Consider the following 18,319-nt stretch of genomic DNA (forward strand, 5'->3'; position numbering starts at 1 on the left):
AGTCTACCTTTGGGTGGTGGGGAAATAGCAGTGGTAGGTGCAGTTTTTAATATACTCTATGTAAAGAAAAAAAAAAAAAAAAAATTATTATTATTAATAAGGTTTACTTCCTGTTGATCTCATGGAGATTATAACTATTACATCACACGAAGATTTAATGCTATAACATAACATTCAATCAGTAGATATCTAAAATTGAGAAGCCGATTCCCTGAAGGAATTAATGTCCATTAAACCAATTTAAACATTATCTTATAATCTGTTTAAAACTAAATACAAAACATCTTAATCTTCACTATTACACGAGAAATAGAGATAAAACGATTGAAAATTTCGCCGAAGAAAAATATTGACTTTGTCATGTTAAAGATAATTTATTTTCCAAAAAGGTTTCTGTTGTAATTTGTTCGTTCGAAGAATTAGGCAAATATTATTTGCTCCTTATAATCAGGTTCTAACGTATTAGCTAAATATTTTGTTAAATGTCCTTTAGTTATTTTTCTAGAGTTCATTGGCCCTTTTTAAAATTCAGAAGGAATTTCAGGCGTACAAATCGGTATTGGAAATAGCTACTGGAAGTAGAAAACTGTAATGTTTTTATCCCTCTTCTATTATCCTTAATAGGCGAGAAATTCAATGCTTATACCAATTTTGTTTACAATTTAAGCAGAGGTGTTTGCAAATATTAGTGGGTGGAAACCTTTGCTAATTAAAATAACAAATTACCACAAATAAAGCTTGCTATTTTGTAAACTGTAGGTGGTTTAAACCCACACATTATTTCTAAATAATTTGATCCGTTTTTCCCAGCTGACTTCAGTATCATTGTCTTAGAAAACATGTTTAACTTGATCAAGACAGATAGTCTCGGCCCGAAGGATTTCTTTTTCTTACAATAAAACTTTAATGCTCTGAGGGACTCTATTTTTGGAAACGAAAGGTAAAATTGAGGAGATAATGTTTAAATCATTGTTTTTTCTTCAGTAAATAATGGAAGCGGTCATTGCCGTGGTCGCAAAGTAGGAGTTTGAAAACTTTTTTAAGGTTAAAATACATATATTCAATTTCAACTGATTCTATAAGTACTGCAACACTTAGATTAAAAACATCAATCATAAATAACTGCCGAAAATACAAAAATCATATAAAAGCTCAATTACTTTTGCTTTTCTCTTATATTAAAAACGCTTATAAACCAACATACATGTTGACAATTTCATTCACGAGCCATTGAACTTATTTGCATTTTGAACAGCTTGAAACTGTTTTTGTCTAAATCCCCAAATGATATTTAAATATTGTGTACACTTCTCAAATCTGAAAGTAAACATGTCTCTGCATGCATATGCAAAATTCGCCAAAAAACTTATTGAAGATCATAACATAATTTAATTTATTAATGAGGCTTATATTATCTCCTTATCTGTATTAAAATGGGTTATAATAAACGTCCCTACACAATTGTCCGACCTTGCCATTCATCGGAGGTAACAATACGCTTAATTCCTGTGCTCACGAATGAATCAACACCTTTATCCAATTAACCATTGACCAGTATATCCAAAACATTGATTCTAGACCTAAAGACTATTGAAATTACAGAGGTATATATAATCTGTTTTAGCGTACCAGCAAACTGCAAACTTTTAATCGGCCAACAGTTTGTTTGGGCTCATAAATCAGTATGGAGATGAATACTAGTACGTTCGTTGTAACGAGCAGTCATTTGACCGGTATAAGACCGACTAAAAACTTTGTTAAAATTCACGGTTTTCTTAAAAATATATTTTTTTGCAACTGCTGGGCCAACTGTCGGCCAACTGTTTATTCTGTAGTGTGGGGGTACGCTTAAGTGACGTTACCAAAGCTTCTTGTATGAATTAAATCGTTCACTGCAAACGGACTGAAATTTCCAATTTATTCTAGAAGTTAATTCAATTAAGCGTCCTTTGAAATTGTGGGAGAGTATTGATTAATATTACAGAATACCTATATAAAGTCTTGTTGATTCTCCGAGGAGTAATGTCAGATATTTTTGTCAAAGATTTAAGGCAAAAATATTTTAAATTTTAAAAATATTTTAAATGATTAAGCTCGTAATAATGACAACTTTGGCTTCGGATTTTATTATTTATGTACAGACTTTCCAGGAAAATATTGTTTGGAATGTCGAAGTTAATTGGCTAATGTAATATTGCTTTACATACACTATTAAAATTAGTGTTAATCGTGACGTTCTGAATAACCGTTGAAGCTCAGTAGTGTCTTACAAATGACCTAGTTTTTAAATTAAACATTTTTCATAATAAACACTGTAATCTTAATTACGAAGAAAGAAGAACATACAGAAAGTGATGAATCATCGAATTCATCTCTAAGAGCATGACAAGCATACAATGCAATAGATAAATGGTTTTTGTCTACAATGACGCAACCGTGGTTTGTGATCAAACACCACCATTAGATAATATCATCCATTTACACGAAAACAACAATTACTTAACTTAAGAATCTGCGTAATACATCTTCATAATGCTATCGTTATCTAATAGATCATTTTCAGTAACCACAGCTTTTCTCTCTGCTTTGTGACCTTGAGATACTAAATCATAACTACTTTGTTTCCCATTTTCGCTAATGATTGATGCTTATTTAAAATGTTCCCTAACACCCAAGATCTGGGAACTGGGGTGGTCTGTGAAACCTTGGCGAGATGTATTTACATTTATTTTGTGGCCTTGAGCTTTTTTGCTATTTTTTATATATTATTATATGGGTCCTTTTATAAGCAAAGTTTTTGATAAAGCAGTGTTTTTAAGTAGGTTATTTGGGTGACATAAAAACTGGCAATAGTAAACTATTTTGAAGTTTGATTAAGTTTCGTAATGTCATTGCAAACTTTTATAAAAAGTCTTTTATTTCTGCAGAAGAGTACAAGGTATTTTCTTATATCCTGCCAATATGACAAAAGGCTAGCACAGCCTTTTAGAACAAAACATGCGTACAAGGCAATACAAGATAACATCTTGTATTACGGAAGAGAGTTGGTCCTTGGAGTCCAAGATATATTGTGAAGCAATGGTCCTTCGATTTGCTCACTATCCCTTAGATTGCCTTGTTTATGTCCTTTTTATTATTAAGATAGTATGTTGTATTTGTTTGGTAAGCATCTTTTACAGATAGTAGCTATTTCCTAGTACCGAATTTGTTTTTGTTTAGTAGGATCAACTAACAATATGAACTGTTTATTGAGCTTGGTTCCGTAAAAAATAATTATGAGTATTTTTGGATTTATTTTTATAAGAGACATAGCTTAAAATATGGTTATTCCTTTGATTTATCTTAATATTGATTGATATTTCAGAATAAGCATAAAACTAATTTTGAAGGGATTAACTGAATGTATTTTTTATTATTAAGTCTTTGATTACAAGCAATATTTTTATTCAAATGCCTCCGCAAATATCTCTAAATCATTATAAATGAAAGGCATATAAATTTTCTTTTCAATATTCCGCGACCTTCAAAAGAACCCTTAAATTCCGGAAGCCATTTCTCTCGATATCATTGCTTCATCCATGGGTGGGCATAATATACTGCCCTGGGGGATCCCATGTCAAATCAAGGTTAAACTTAATGCTCCATTATGGAAACAATTGTTTTATCAGTTTTTTTCAAGGTCATTCTTATTTTATGTTGATTTTATTTGGGTTGAATTTTGAAAACGGTTTTTGTGGTTATTTCTTGTTATGGTTTCTTGTAGTTCAATATTTTTGGCTGCAATTATCTTATCCATGCCATTCTTTGTAACTTTTGATAGGTTTATCTTACTTAATACGGTTATAAGCTGTTAGTGATTTTTCAAACTATAATTATTATTTAAAACAATTCAGTTACGATATTAATCGTTTTGAAGTCAATTCAAATATGTTATCACTCTTTTATCCCTAGAGACTTTAACTATTTATCAAAGAAAGATTTTTTTGTCCTAAAACCTGTGTAGAGCAAGCATTCCAACCAACTACCAACAGTTGCTTACTGACTACCGAAGTTAACCTTAAAATTATGAGTAATATGACGTTATATTAAGTAATTTAAAGTATTTAGCGCACGACATAGCGTGATGGCGCCTCAGTCTGTACAAGGCATTGGTATTTATAGTTCGCCTTGTGCCAACCTGGTATGTATAGTCTAGGACTTCATTTATGGTATAAACTAAATGATAAGTGTGTGATAAAATTTTCGCTACTATGTACTTAATTGTGGAATTGAAATTGCAAGATGTCTCACAAAAAATTGGGTCCGTAATACATAATTAGTATTCACAATTAATGATAAGCTCTTTTACTTGGAATATAGCTAAGGTGAATATTAGTCTATAGGAGTTTTATGTATGTAACAGAAGTTTGTTATATCATAACTCATATTATGTATTTATGTTTATTTTAACTCATATCCACCCAGATCTGACATTTACGCGGCTTAATAAAAACATTCCAAAACAAACTACCTTATCAAAGCATTCGTAGGAAGATAATATATTCGAAAAAGTAAAGGGTTCACTTTGTACAGAAAACAACTTAATCAAACGTAGGCACCGAAAAGTTTCCTACATTCATTTGTTTTTCAAATTCAACCCACACCTACATACCTGTTTATTTTTTTATTGTAAGGAAGTTAGAAATACAATGTACCATAAACATTTTTGGATTATCATAGCTCGCTTTGCCGGAACTTATATGCAAATGAAATAAGCAATTCAAAATGTTAATTTTCGTTAATTCATTGACCAAACAAAGGTCGTTTTATAACTTCCTCAGATAATATAAATAAACCAGAGATTTTTCATAAAAGTACCGAAGATTTTAATGTTGTTCTTATTTTTATAGAATCAAGGCCCTCGTTAATTAGGACCTCGAAAGGGAATTATAAATTTCCGTTAATATAACGTGGAAGAAAATGAAGTTCATTAAATGTTAGCTAATAAGGGCTTTTCCATCTTCCTTCAGCAAAGCAGATTACAATTATGTATAACACTAAATCGGTATATAATACTAAAAGGCCTATATTTCGTATATACGATGTTATATCAAAAACACAATGACAAAAAGTAATTAATTTCTCCTCGTACTAAATCACTGTAAGTACAGATACCGCTCGGAAAATAAATACTCACAAAACAAAAGGGGACGAAATAAATTATGAATCCTGATATTTATGATATCAATAACGTGCGCTTTAACGGTCAATGACCTCATAAATATGCATTGATCAGAATAGACACAAGCAATAAGCAATCGATCAATTGGTACTTTTCGCCCCCCAAAATGGTTTGAGGTATTATGCAGAAAATCAGAGCGAATCCTTATGGGTCATTAACTTTCAAGGAGGTCCATAAAGAAGTCTATACAAAGAGGGGATTAACGCGAATACTGCCGGCTCCCTAAGTAGGTAATTATCCTTGAAGATACACTTTATTAGGGAGTAAGCTCTGACGAGGGGTACAATGCATCTTTCTGAAGGTCCTGCTGTGATTGCGATCGACGTTCGTGGTGGTTGGGTAATAAAGGGGATTTAAGGATGGTAATGTTACTCATAGTCTGGAGTTGCATCTCTTGACTTTCATGCAGAGATTTTGTGTATATGAAGTTGATTTAATGGAATGAAAATCCATGTTAAGTTATAGCTTCATAATTTTGGAATATTGGCAAGATTTTTATTGTCGATGTAGCTTTTAACTTAGCTTTTTCTCATAGTTCTAGTTTGAAAAAAAATGTGATTTTATAGATAAGATAGGCTATTCAAAATATTTTTTTGAATAAACTTTATGTACCACATGATTCTATAGTCCTATTTTCCCATAAAAACGCCATGGGCTTATGACAAAGGTGTTTATGCTAAGCGTGTTCTGCAGATGAGTCGGCGCGACTATTTACATCCCATGTCGTTGACACCTACTCGACTGAAATAAAACGGTACATAAATCTCTTATATTACACCCTTTGATGTACAACTGTACTTTTTCATAATGGTCTGAAAAAATCTGTGGGTTTCAGAAAGGTTCTGAGTATTTGTCATGAGAACGTTGAAGTGTAGGAATTTTTTGCTGTCCAAAAATAGTTTAATCTTCCGTTTCCTTCCTTATACAAATTATTGAGAGCCTCTTTTTAATAGGTAAAATACGTAATTTAAAATCTTTATTTAAGTGTTTGAATCAGTTTAGTCGGTGGTCGTAAACTTGTTTGTGTCAGATAAATAGTTTCAGTGTATGAAATAAAACTTTCTAGAAATTAACGCTGCATTTCAAATGTTATTTGCATTATGACATTACAAAATATTATATATCTTATCAGTTTTGATATTCAAGTCGTCTTTTATTACGTAAAAGTAGAAAAAAGTCGAACGCGATTGTGGTAAATAAAAGAAAACAAACAAAATATATAAAAAAATAATTTAATCAAATTCACAAAATCACATCACTGAATTTGGACGAGCCCAACTTGATACTTTAGCCGTGGTGGACGGCAATCAACGGGGAATGTCTGACTACTGGTACGATTGGGGCGGCGTGTACCACGGGCGCGTGGACAATAGGGGCGGGATGGACCACAGCGCTGTGGGACACTGCGTGGACTGGGGCTACCACGTGGTGAGCTACCACGGGGTGAGCTGGTACCACGGGGGCGATGATGCCTGCGTGGGCGACCGCTAGAAAGGCGAAGAAAAGTGTCTGAAACAAATGAGTATCGTATTTAGAATGACTTTGTAGATTGTACCACTTAAATTATGTATTGTTATGATCGATTCGAATCGATTCGATTCGATCGATCGAACAACAGAGTTAAAACTGCTAAAATAGCATTTAAATATTTGCAGTTAAAAGTTAGAAAATATTTTTGGCCGTGCAATAGTTCCCTCAGGACTACGGGAATTAGCTAGATAAAGTTCTAAATTTAATCAGTGTTTCAAACAACTTCATACATGATTTAGAAGTTACAGGTTCATACACCTATGTCCTGAAACTTTTGGAGGTATTTAGTCGATCGGAGCCACTAATAGCATCGTTTGCAAAATACTTTTAAAGTTGTGGGAGAATAGATAGGCAATCAAGAGTGGCGGAATAGTTTAGACGGAGTCTGCGTAATTCGTTGAATTGTGAGTGATGTAGCTCAAGATAAATTGACACGAGTCTTTGTATTCAATTAAAAATATGATCTTTTTTGATGAACGGGCAAATAGATAACATAATATTAGTAAATTAAAAAAAAAATGTGTACTTAACTCATACCTATACCAAGTATCAAAATGACTAGAAACGTAGTTAGTACTATAATTTTTGAACTAAAGTTTAGTTCATTTGTTACGTTTACAAACTTATTCGGTACAGTAATTAGTTTTAACGAGTTTTTCCTGATATTCTCGACTTTCCATTTATTTTAGAATCGATTATTATAAAGCGGTTCAATGAACCGGGAATAGAATGTGAATAACAACGATTTCATGCCTATTAGTTACCGATTGCCTACCTATATAGTTTGATTTGTGTAACATTTAGACCATAAAGTTAAGATTATCGTTATCTTGTTAATAGCCGATTAAAATAACTACGTAGTATAAATTCATTGTTGAAAACTTGCCAGGAAGTGTAGGCTGTAAAAATCACCTCATTTTTGCATAGAAAGACGTATTCATAGAACGACCTACATATTTATATATGCGTAGTTGTCAAATATAATATACTATGCTGAAAATTCTATGTGTCTATTCTTAGAGTTTTCATACAAGTTTAAGTGACAGATAAGTGCTTTGAAATTGAAAGTGTGTGATGTTATTTGAACAACAATATGTAGGTATATTGTATATATTGGTATAAAAGTTATCAATCCTGCGTGGGGTTACAAAAATAGCAGCCTGTGTTATTGCGTAGGTGGATCATTTGTGAAAAGCTATTATTGGGACCACTGTCAATAGTTATAAAAAAAGGGACAAAATCTTTTTTCAAAATGGACCAGATTATAACGACTGTTTCCTACTTGGGAACAGATATAGGATACGCGTTTACTCTGCCTTTTCGTAAATCTTAGAAGATTATATTATTGAAAATAGTGTAGTTGTATATAAACTTGTACAGGAGGAAACTAAAAAAAATACTTTGACATTAATTAATCATAATACAGTCTAAACGAGTTAAATTAAAACATTGTTAATTTAAATTATTAAGAAATAATTTAAAGTAAATTAACTTTGTGAATTCATAGTTTAGGTCCCCAGGTGAATGGAAGTTGTTAATAATCCAATTTCAATTAGAAATAAAAGCTTCTTTCGTTAGTAAAACTATTCATGTGGCATTAACTTTTCAATTAACACTCAATTTTAATAAAACAGTAAGTTTGTTCCAATTAATTAGTTAAGAAGTCATTATTAAAAACTTTTTATTTTAGAATTGATTTTTTTTTTAAACTCTTGTAAGTTTTCCTCGAAATAAACTTGTTTATCGACCCTTCAACATTATAGACAGATTGCAGAGCTATAAAAACTTAAATGGAAAAAATATATATTTTTCAGTTGACATCAAAATACAGTCGCAAATCGATAAAAAAAATAGAAATGCAGTTAAATGAAATTGATAAACATACCTTAAAGATGCAAACTGACAGCAAAATAAATACGATATTAATATACCTAATACTGGTAATAATTAAAATATTAAGATCTAAATAAAATTATCTTACCAGTTTGAACATTTTGCAGTACAATGAGATTTCTTGTCTGTTAATCCGTAGATGCTGTGTGACTGTGTACCTAGATCACCTAGGTTTAGTCCTTTTATAGTCCTAGGGCCTACGGTCTAGGCTATATGCATCTACTGTAATAAATCTTACCGTTTGGCAATATGCAACTTGAGTGCAGCACTGTTCTATACTTGGTGTGTGGATGATTGGCGTAACGTATATTAAAAATGTTTTTTAGTATTTTCTTTATTTTTAGAAAATTAAAAATAAGAAAACAAACTAAAAAGTTTTTGCTGAATTTTATAGAGGAGTAGTTTATACATATTTTTTTGCGATTTCATTAAGTAAAATACCTATAATGGAAAAATACGTTTGACATTTTCGGTTACTAAACAAGCAATTTAAAAAATAACGTATTGGAAGAGTAACCACAATAATGTACCAAAATAAAATTTCTAAGAGCATCCAAATTAGATTTGAGAGGCTTTGAACAGTATTTTTATTTGTATTGTATAAAATAGTAAATAGAAACTCTAAATAGACAAAATGGGGTATAATAAAATAGACAGGTTAATAAACTACAATTTGCTTTAATCATTGTAGTAATTTGAATCACAAATGGCTATTCGCTTTATTTATTCAAACTTCTACAAACAACTGTCATTTGTGTTCAATGAAACATGTTTCAGACTGTAAAAGCCTTCTCGTTTTACGAATTAAAATTAAGTTAACAGACAAATAATAATGTGTCTCGTGTAATTTAGCTTTTAATTCTAATTAATTAAGATTGATTTAACTGTTTCTTGACAAATACATATAAGTATTGCTTTAGACATTACAGAAACATTACATTTATACAATAATAAGTTAGTGTAGTAACAAAAATTCGACTAATTGCAAGAATTTTCATCAAAAGTTAGAACCACTTTTAAAGGAATGTTTAGTGAGAAAAATAGGCATATTTCCCAGCATCTGTCTTTCATCGTCCTCTTAACAATTAAGATTTATTATCTAATTAAGGTTAGGGGCGCTCCTTGGAAACATTATAATTTCTTACGATGAACGAAATCGTTGAGGTTATTGAATGTTGTACTAGTTTAAGTTTTTGTAGCAAAAAATGAACTATAATTCAATCTTGTGGTGAATAAGTAGTACATCGTAAAGAATATTGACTGTTTGAGAGCGTGGTGAACATTAATTTAATTTTACACAAACGGCTTATCAACTGTGAAAGATGTTTTCTATTCGATTCAGTAGTTTCGAGGTTTTATGAATACAATGTTAAGTATAGATTACATAGTAAAAAATAATTTAACTTTTTGCAAATGTGGTGTATTACTTTCTTTTTTTTTCGGGATTTCGAAATTCATTATTAAGCAATAACCGCCACTCCTCAACAAGCGAACTATACAGACACAAGTACACCACGGTAAGTGAGTGTGTACGTAGTATTGCGTTGTCGCCGATCCGATCGCTATACTCTTGTGTACGATTCTAATTGATACACGAGATATTTACTGTTATTACTAAAAGATTTATTTTTATTTATTTACTAAAATCTGAATAAATTCAAGAAGAAAAGACTTACATATTTCCAAATATAAAAAGACTTGTGTCAAAAAAAAAGAATTTCTGATTGATCTTGAACCGTAATGTTTTTTATTAATAATTCACAATTTTCTTGCCTATACCTAGTAATTACCTTGAATACTCCATAGTTAGAACTCATAAAATATTGCCCTGAGATACAAATAGTATAATTAATAAATAAAATATTTATTTTTCCAAAAGTAATTTAAACAAAAGATATAAAATAAACAATAAACTTGTAACTACTGTAACCGGGAAGTGGAGGTTGCTTGCTGTCGTCTCCAACGCGGATGTTACAATTTCCTACTTACTTGCCATCACTATATTGTGTAGTAAAACTTTGAAATAAAATAAAATGCGAATAATTCATCAACACACAGAATTTTTCAAATGTATATTTTTATTTATTGTTAAGATAGAGTTCAATTAAAAACATAACCTAAAGGGATTTATCGTAAACTATATTATGTTTGAATGCCAAAAATTTTGTTTATTTGTTTATTTAGGCAAATATCTTTAAATTAAATGACATCTAAAATAGTATTTTTAGTAAAAGTCATTAGAATCAATTAAATGTGTGGAACAACCAAAAATATCTTTCAGGGTTCAAAGTCACCATCTCCTTATCTCGCCATTCTTATAATTTTATTCATAAGTCAAGACAATGCAGCTCCGGTAATTAAATGAACTTGAAAGGTTCAACCCTTGAGCGGATCACACACTACCATGTGACGCATTCAGGTGCGCTTACATGTGTCCTTGACTTCTTGATACCATTTATGTGTGACTGTTAAATTGATCTTGTGCTCCTTAAAATGCGTGCGTGCTAGGTTGACCCGACTAACTTGCTTGAAATTCTGTAGTATGTAGGGCTATATACGCTATACGTAAGTTATCATCTTCAGCTGTTAACAGACATTTGCGATTCTATGAAGTCTTCATTGTTTGAATTGGAATAAATCCTTACACTGATAGTAACACTGAAAAAGTTTGCGACTGATTTTCGTACAAAACATACTTACGACAACACACTACCGCGACTACGCGCGGCACAGCTCTTCCATCGCGTGTGCTAGTGTGTGATCCGCTGAACCCTACACACACCCACACAATTAACGTGTCAAGTTTGAGAAGTCGATGCAACTGTGTGCACTCCAGCGTGATAGACCTGCTTACTGGTGGATACTTTATGACAACCTTGTCTAGAATACGTCTGGCTTTTGTTGATCGACTCCAAAAACGAGAAGTTTTCAATTAGTGCAAATGTTTGATGAATTAGAGGATGATTGCTCTTCAATAAGTATTGCTTTCTATGTTCAGGTAAATTATTTTATTTGCAACTCGAAACATTCATGAAGTTCTAAAACTACTTACACGAAATTAAATGCCATTTAACCAGACGCAAACGGCCTTTTATAAAATTGCATCTTATTTAAAATGAAACTGCACAATTAACTGCTACAATAGCCTTAGAATCCACAGCCATTCAATTTGAAAAACTATAAATTTTCTCAAGCACCTCACTATAGACCATATCAACCAAATTCTCAATTAAGAAAATAAATCTCTAAACAAAATATAGACGCAGTGACATTATGCAAGCTATTGAAGTTAAACCATCTATTTAAACTGTTGGTTAGTTCATTGACTCCATACTTAACTATCAGTTAGGTGTAACAGCCTCTAAGACTTGGCTTAATTACACTTTTGTCGCTGACAGGCCAAAATAACGAGTTCTGGGAAGTTTCAGGGTAAATCATGAATTTCAGCTCGAATCTTAAAGTTTTGGTAGTTAAGATGTAAGTTTTTAAAGGTTAGATTTAATTAATGATATTGTTTGGTAATGGAAAAATGTTGTTACTGTATGGTGCAGCCTACCTCAGCCAGCGGTTTCATCCGTGCTCCCTGGGAATTACTTTGCGCATCTGGATAAAAATATCCTATAGCCTTGCTTTCTAACTCTGAAATATTTTTATTCAGTGTAGTACTTCCTAAGATTAGCTCGTTGAAACAAAATAACACTTCCGATAAACCTGTTTAAAGACTGACTTATATCCATTCTAACATTGAAGAAGGAAAAAGATTAAAAATATATGAGTCATACAATATTATAATTTAAGAGAGATACTGTCATATTGAATAGACAGTCTTACATTCTACCTGTATACTCCAGAGTATAAGTAAGTGTATCATTTGCAGTACGTGTCATTTGTGAAATATCAGTCGGCTGAAAATCGTGATCAGAATACCACGTAGATACCTTTGCCACGTGACTTTCGCGAAAAAATATCTGGACGTTTGTTTGTCAAGTTTTATTTGCGTCTTGGATATCTTTTGCAAAAGAATTAATAGAATATTATGTATAAGTACTGTCTATTTGCTTTCAGGCATTTTTGTAGATAAAATATTTTTTTTTACTTAGTTTAACTAATTGATTCACAGATAGGTGCCAAGTGGGTAAAGCACCAACTTCTCTAGTATGAGTGTGCGGATTCCTTTTCAGTTTAGGCATTGTTTTAAGGAACATAAAAAGACACAGATAATAAAATAATAAATTCATTAACAGTCAATAACGAATATTATTTATTCAAACAACTTGATAGTGCGTCTTCACCCGATACTTGACAATCGGCTGTTGTATCATCGGTATGGGATGTACGGAGGGCCCAACAGATACTGCGTATAGAGCTGGCGGACTCCCGTGGTAAGAAATGACCTCTCCATGGTAGGGAGGCAGTGCAGCTGCGACCGCGAGTATGGCGAGCACCTGTAACAAAGAGCTCTTTTGTTTTATAGTGCCCTGGTACTTTGGAAGGACAATAGACGATGGAGTGCAGGCTATTAAGTAGGTGTCTTGTTCTTGGGGAAGTAAAATTATGTCTGGTGGTAATGTTAGGTCCTATTCTCGCATCGTAATTGTCACAAAATAAAAATATTGTAATAAATCCCACAGAAACTCAATCTTCAGTCACGCTGATCCTAAACATTATTGTCTAAAATCGTCAAAAATCTAGTTCCAAAGAGTAATTTCGAAACACAAACAAAAGCACGCTCAATAAATGATAGCAAATAAATAATACTATACGAAAAAATATTTACATTCGAAACAGCGTAAAACATAAACGTATACCTATCGCGTAAAAACATTTCTAAAACCAGCAAGTTTGACCTGTTGCCAGACGACCACAAATCCATGTCATTCTGTTATGACAGGTTGTCACAGACGGACGCACAATAATAAATAATATTTATAGATTTACTGAAAAAATATACTGGATCATCAACTGTCTGGTATAGGTGCGAACAAAAGTGTCTGGTGCCTATATTTACTTTAGTTTTATTGGTCAAATTATGTCTTTGTGATAAAAGAGAACGCCTAGGCTTCAAAAAACTCAAAGAAACCAGTACAAAATAGTGGAAAAATAAATTGTCTTTAGGTATATCGAATTGTGAAATAAGACTGTTTTTGTCATAATGTATTTCCACGCTTTTGAATGAACATGAAAAGGAAAATAGAATATGAATGAATACTTATAAGCTTTATTTTATAGATATTTTTAAAGGGAAATTAAGGTCCTTTTAAAAATAATCCGAAACAAAATTCATAACTTGTGACAGCATTTTAATACTTACATTTTTTATACATATCGTAATTAAATAAAACATTTTTTAAATATTTTTGTGAATACACTTGTCGTAGTAATTGTATTCACAGAGATAATGGCGCATTGTAATTTTAAACTAGAAAACAGTTGTAGTTGCTCTGAAATTAGTACGTCATGAATAATTATTAATTTTGTAAAATTTCGATTAAAAAAGCTCATTAAAAAGTTTAACATGAATATAAAACCGAGTAGAAAATAATTTGTTTTCAACAAACCGAATTGGTATTTTTTAACTAAAACTAATTTCAAATATTTTTATTGTTATTTTCTAGTAACTACGGCATTGTGTTATTAGACCAATTTTCTAAAAAAACTATAGTGTAATGTTCACCTTTAACCTTCTTACAAAGTAAACACTGATAGAATGTTTTCTATACTTTTATTATATTTTCATAGTTTTCACATCATGGGCAGTTATTTTTATTCTGTCAACTTGTAAGCGTGGGTTATCTTCAATAAATTACCAAGTTGTCAGGGTCTCAAAACTGTTGGACATTTTTTAGCTAAAAGACAGACATCTTTTTCAATCTTTTATTATCTTTTCTGACGTTCTTCAAATTATTTTTGTTGTACTTTTTAAAAGATTAAAGTTTTTGGTGTGGGAAGAGTTATATTTATTTTGGTTTATCTTTTATCTCGGAGGTTATAAAAAGATGAATCAAATATTACCTACGATAGTCTTGGACATTGATATTTACTACGTTATAGTAACACTAGAAAATCTTACTTGCCTGAGGTCGGAATGCAGTCTTATGAACAAAAACTCACTGGTCGTGAATGAACGGACATAGTGAACTTGTCATTGCAATAAAAGCAAGCGATAAAGATTCGTAATTGCAGAAGTATTAATAGCTAACAGAATAAGAAGATTATTGAATTAATACAAATTTTAATAAACTTACCACGATAATATGTTTGTCCATCTTGTTTCCTTATATCTCCTGAACTAAGATCTATCCTTTATATATGAGCAGTGTTTCTACAAACAACAATAGATTACCTAACTAATGACAATACATCTGACACCAATAGAGTATTATGTTGCATTGTTTTCATTCTTCCTTATATTTGTTAACAATTTACTTGAAGTGTAATAGTATGTAATTATTCATAACTTATAATTGATAATGGGTAACTATCTAAGGAGCTGATTAATGCTTCCCGGTTCCAAAAGGCCGGCTATTACCTTAGACAAAGGATATTAAAAAATTGCAGTCCTGAGGCGGTGATGCCAGCCTCTTGGGCACGCGCCTTGTTGACAGCGATGAGGAGGATTTTTTTTTGACGCGTAGTAATGAACCTGTAAATTAGTCTGATAATAAGCATTTCAAAAGCAATTTAAAATATTACCTAATAATCACAGATTTTTGTACAGTTACACAAGTGGACCGTAACCTAATAGAAGATGTAATTTCTCAGGATGTGATATAAAACCACAGGAACCAACAAAAGTTTTTTCAATCGAAGATATTGTCTTGTGTCCTACTTTTCCTTCCTTCCTTTGATATGTATACCACATATTTTTGGCTGACCAACACATTTAGAAGGGAATCTATGTAAATAAGGTTGTTCAGGATGAATTACAGCATTTGTTACACAATCTCCTTTATTGAAAACTAGTCTCTTTGTATGTCTATTGGACTAGTTTTCGGCCTCATTTGCCAGATCAAGGACAAATGTTATTTATTGGGGTTAACCGAAATAAATTGGTCTGCACTTTGCCTTCCAAGAAAGTTTCATATGTGCGATATTTTCAGGATTTTGGTTTTTAGGACGAATTGGGTTAACTGTATTACTATGCCAAGTTCACATAGCAAAATGTAAAAGTAAATAAAATCAGCTTGAGAATATTTTTACATTCTTCTACATTTTTCACTAGAATCCACGGCACTTCGCGAACATAGTCATTTAAGCTCTCCTACTCCAATCTGCCTAAACTTATACCAATATCAACCTATTGTAATTATTAAGTATATCACAATCATACTGTACCTACAGATTTTCTATGTATGGTCTTTATCGCGTCATCAAATACGTAACCAATTGGGATCCCACAGTACGTAACGCTTATAGTTTCTGGTCCAAGGTCAATGGAACATGTGACTGTATTAAAGCTTTGCTTAGATAAGGCTGTTAATTATTTCAAATGTAAGTACGTGTATTAGTTAATCTTGATTGACTATTTGAGTAGTAGGTGACTGGGTGACATTGTAAGTTCGACTGAAAGGTACGAGTAAATTAGAATTTTTTCCATGACTTTCGGTCAGTAACCACTCTGTTTTAGATCCAAACTTACTCCAAGATGTATTTAGTTCAAATTTTGAACTCTCAAATCAGTTTGCAATTTTTTGGGACCAGATTTTCTCAGTACGTCTATAGGTACGTACCTATATGGCCAAAACAGTAAAATCAATTTTGAGATAATATCCTACATATATCGATTAAAACTTAGGTTCTAGAGTACCTACCTAACATAATCTAAAGATGGATTGGTCATCTGTCAAAATGATGGTGTCGATTACTCAAAACGAGATTTTCCAATCCATCCAACGTTTCATTAGATTCTTTCTATCCATCTAATAACGATTAGTGTATATTTCACCTACATCCGACTCACATTATGTCCTGCACAGTAAAGTCAATGTCAGGCTAATAAGGCTGACTAATGCGGTCACGATCGATTTACTTAGCATTGGACAATTATTTATCGGTACACTCGGTCACAGCTCGGTTGATTAATATTTAAGTATTGATTATCTATTTGAGTGGGTTAGGCTTCTTGGTATTACCTTTTTATTTTTTATATTAGTGTTTTGTTTTTGTTTCGCATAATGTCATGCGATGAGCAAATGAGTTGAGGTTGAGGTTATTTAACTCGAACTGGATGCAGAAAATACACATAGGTATGGTGTTCCGTCGAAATGCGTGCAAGTAAATATTTTTAATTTGGCAGGATATTATCCTCAAGTTTTGGCAGTTGTAAAATATCTTACCTGCTATATATTTTATTATAGACAAGCTTACGCACACCCGGATAAACCCAAGCCTCTATTTTACAATCTAAGGCTGAATTTTTTCTTTAAATCGTACCCATAGTTCAAATTCAAGCAATCAAACAAACAAACAAACTCTTTACCTTTACAACATTAGTAAATACTGATATGTTAGCTCATCCTCTCATTACTTCCAATGGCAAGTACTAACACGGTGGCGGCAGTGTTGCCCATATATGTCTATACAACATGCTATCTGCTGGATGGACTACATTTGTTTTCATTAACCACATTTATTTATATAACTAAGGATAATTTTTAATTAAGTTTTAAATTAAATTATACTTTGTTTTAATGTTGGTTTTTGTGGCTTAATATAATAAACATTTAATTTTAATGAGAAGTTATGATTACTGTTTTCAGAAAAAAACTGTGGGCTATTAAAAAATATGAACTACCAAAAAGCCATGCATTTTGTAATGACCGACTAAAAGTTTGTATTGTGCACGCACTCGAAAAGAAATCAAAGGTAATATCAAATGTAAATTGTTACATCCTCATAGGTATAATGAGTAACCTATATTTACCAACAACTACTAATTATACTACAATACAAACCACGGTAATACGGTTTGTTCAACACAAATCTGATTAGCAATCATTGTCGTGGAAAACACAATAAATCATTCTAGTGTTAATCGTTTGTTAATTGCCTGGAGCACACTATTTTGTTCTGTTTCGATATTTTTAGTTTTGTTAATGGAAATGTGGGTTTTTTTGTGAATTTTATTAATACGATAAGTATATCCGATTTAGATATGTATGTACATTTTAGAGTAGTCAAAACCCCTGCAATGATTAAAAAAAAATTTTTTTTCCCTCCTATTAGTATGAATTTGTAGTGATTCTTAGAATCAGTGTTTTAAAATCTTTTTTTATTTTAGGTGTGAAAAGTAAACGTCAAGTTCATATTTTGTTTTTTCCTGTTTTCTTAATGTATTTTTCAATGTCAACTAGATTCAAGAAAGATTTTAAATTTATAAAGATAAGTAGTTTAAGTTTGTATATATGTATAGTGTGTACATTGTAGAAATAGATTATAAAAATTGTTACAAAAGATACATACCTACATTTTCGCAAAAAAAAAAGAAAGATTTTTAATAAGAAATGCGGCCCCAAAGTAATATTTTTGCGAAAGAAATAACACATTTTCTTTTGAGTTGAATTTTCTTTTAGTCTTGCTTCAAACAGTTTTTCCTGAATATGAAGCAGTATTAATTAATTACGGAATCTGATAGAAGAACATAGAACTGTTTTATGGTAATTAGGTTACTAGAAT

General features: G+C 31.6%; 1 protein-coding gene and 1 long non-coding RNA gene across 2 annotated transcripts; both read right to left on the reverse strand.

Annotated features, from left to right (window-relative positions):
• Positions 1–6,437: 6,437 nt before the first annotated feature.
• LOC110378411 (uncharacterized) lies at positions 6,438–8,833 on the reverse strand. The gene is made up of 2 exons (XM_021337646.3): positions 8,733–8,833; positions 6,438–6,730 (listed from the first exon to the last, which is right to left on the reverse strand). The coding sequence occupies exons 1-2, from the start codon at positions 8,742–8,744 to the stop codon at positions 6,509–6,511; spliced, it is 234 nt and encodes a 77-aa protein (XP_021193321.3). The 5' UTR covers positions 8,745–8,833; the 3' UTR covers positions 6,438–6,508.
• A 4,035-nt stretch (positions 8,834–12,868) lies between these two features.
• LOC135117743 (uncharacterized) lies at positions 12,869–15,027 on the reverse strand. The gene is made up of 2 exons (XR_010277109.1): positions 14,890–15,027; positions 12,869–13,089 (listed from the first exon to the last, which is right to left on the reverse strand). It is a non-coding gene; the product is annotated as an uncharacterized LOC135117743 (long non-coding RNA).
• Positions 15,028–18,319: the final 3,292 nt, after the last annotated feature.

Source organism: Helicoverpa armigera, chromosome 14, assembly GCF_030705265.1.
Source record: "Helicoverpa armigera isolate CAAS_96S chromosome 14, ASM3070526v1, whole genome shotgun sequence".
NCBI lineage: Eukaryota > Metazoa > Arthropoda > Insecta > Lepidoptera > Noctuidae > Helicoverpa > Helicoverpa armigera.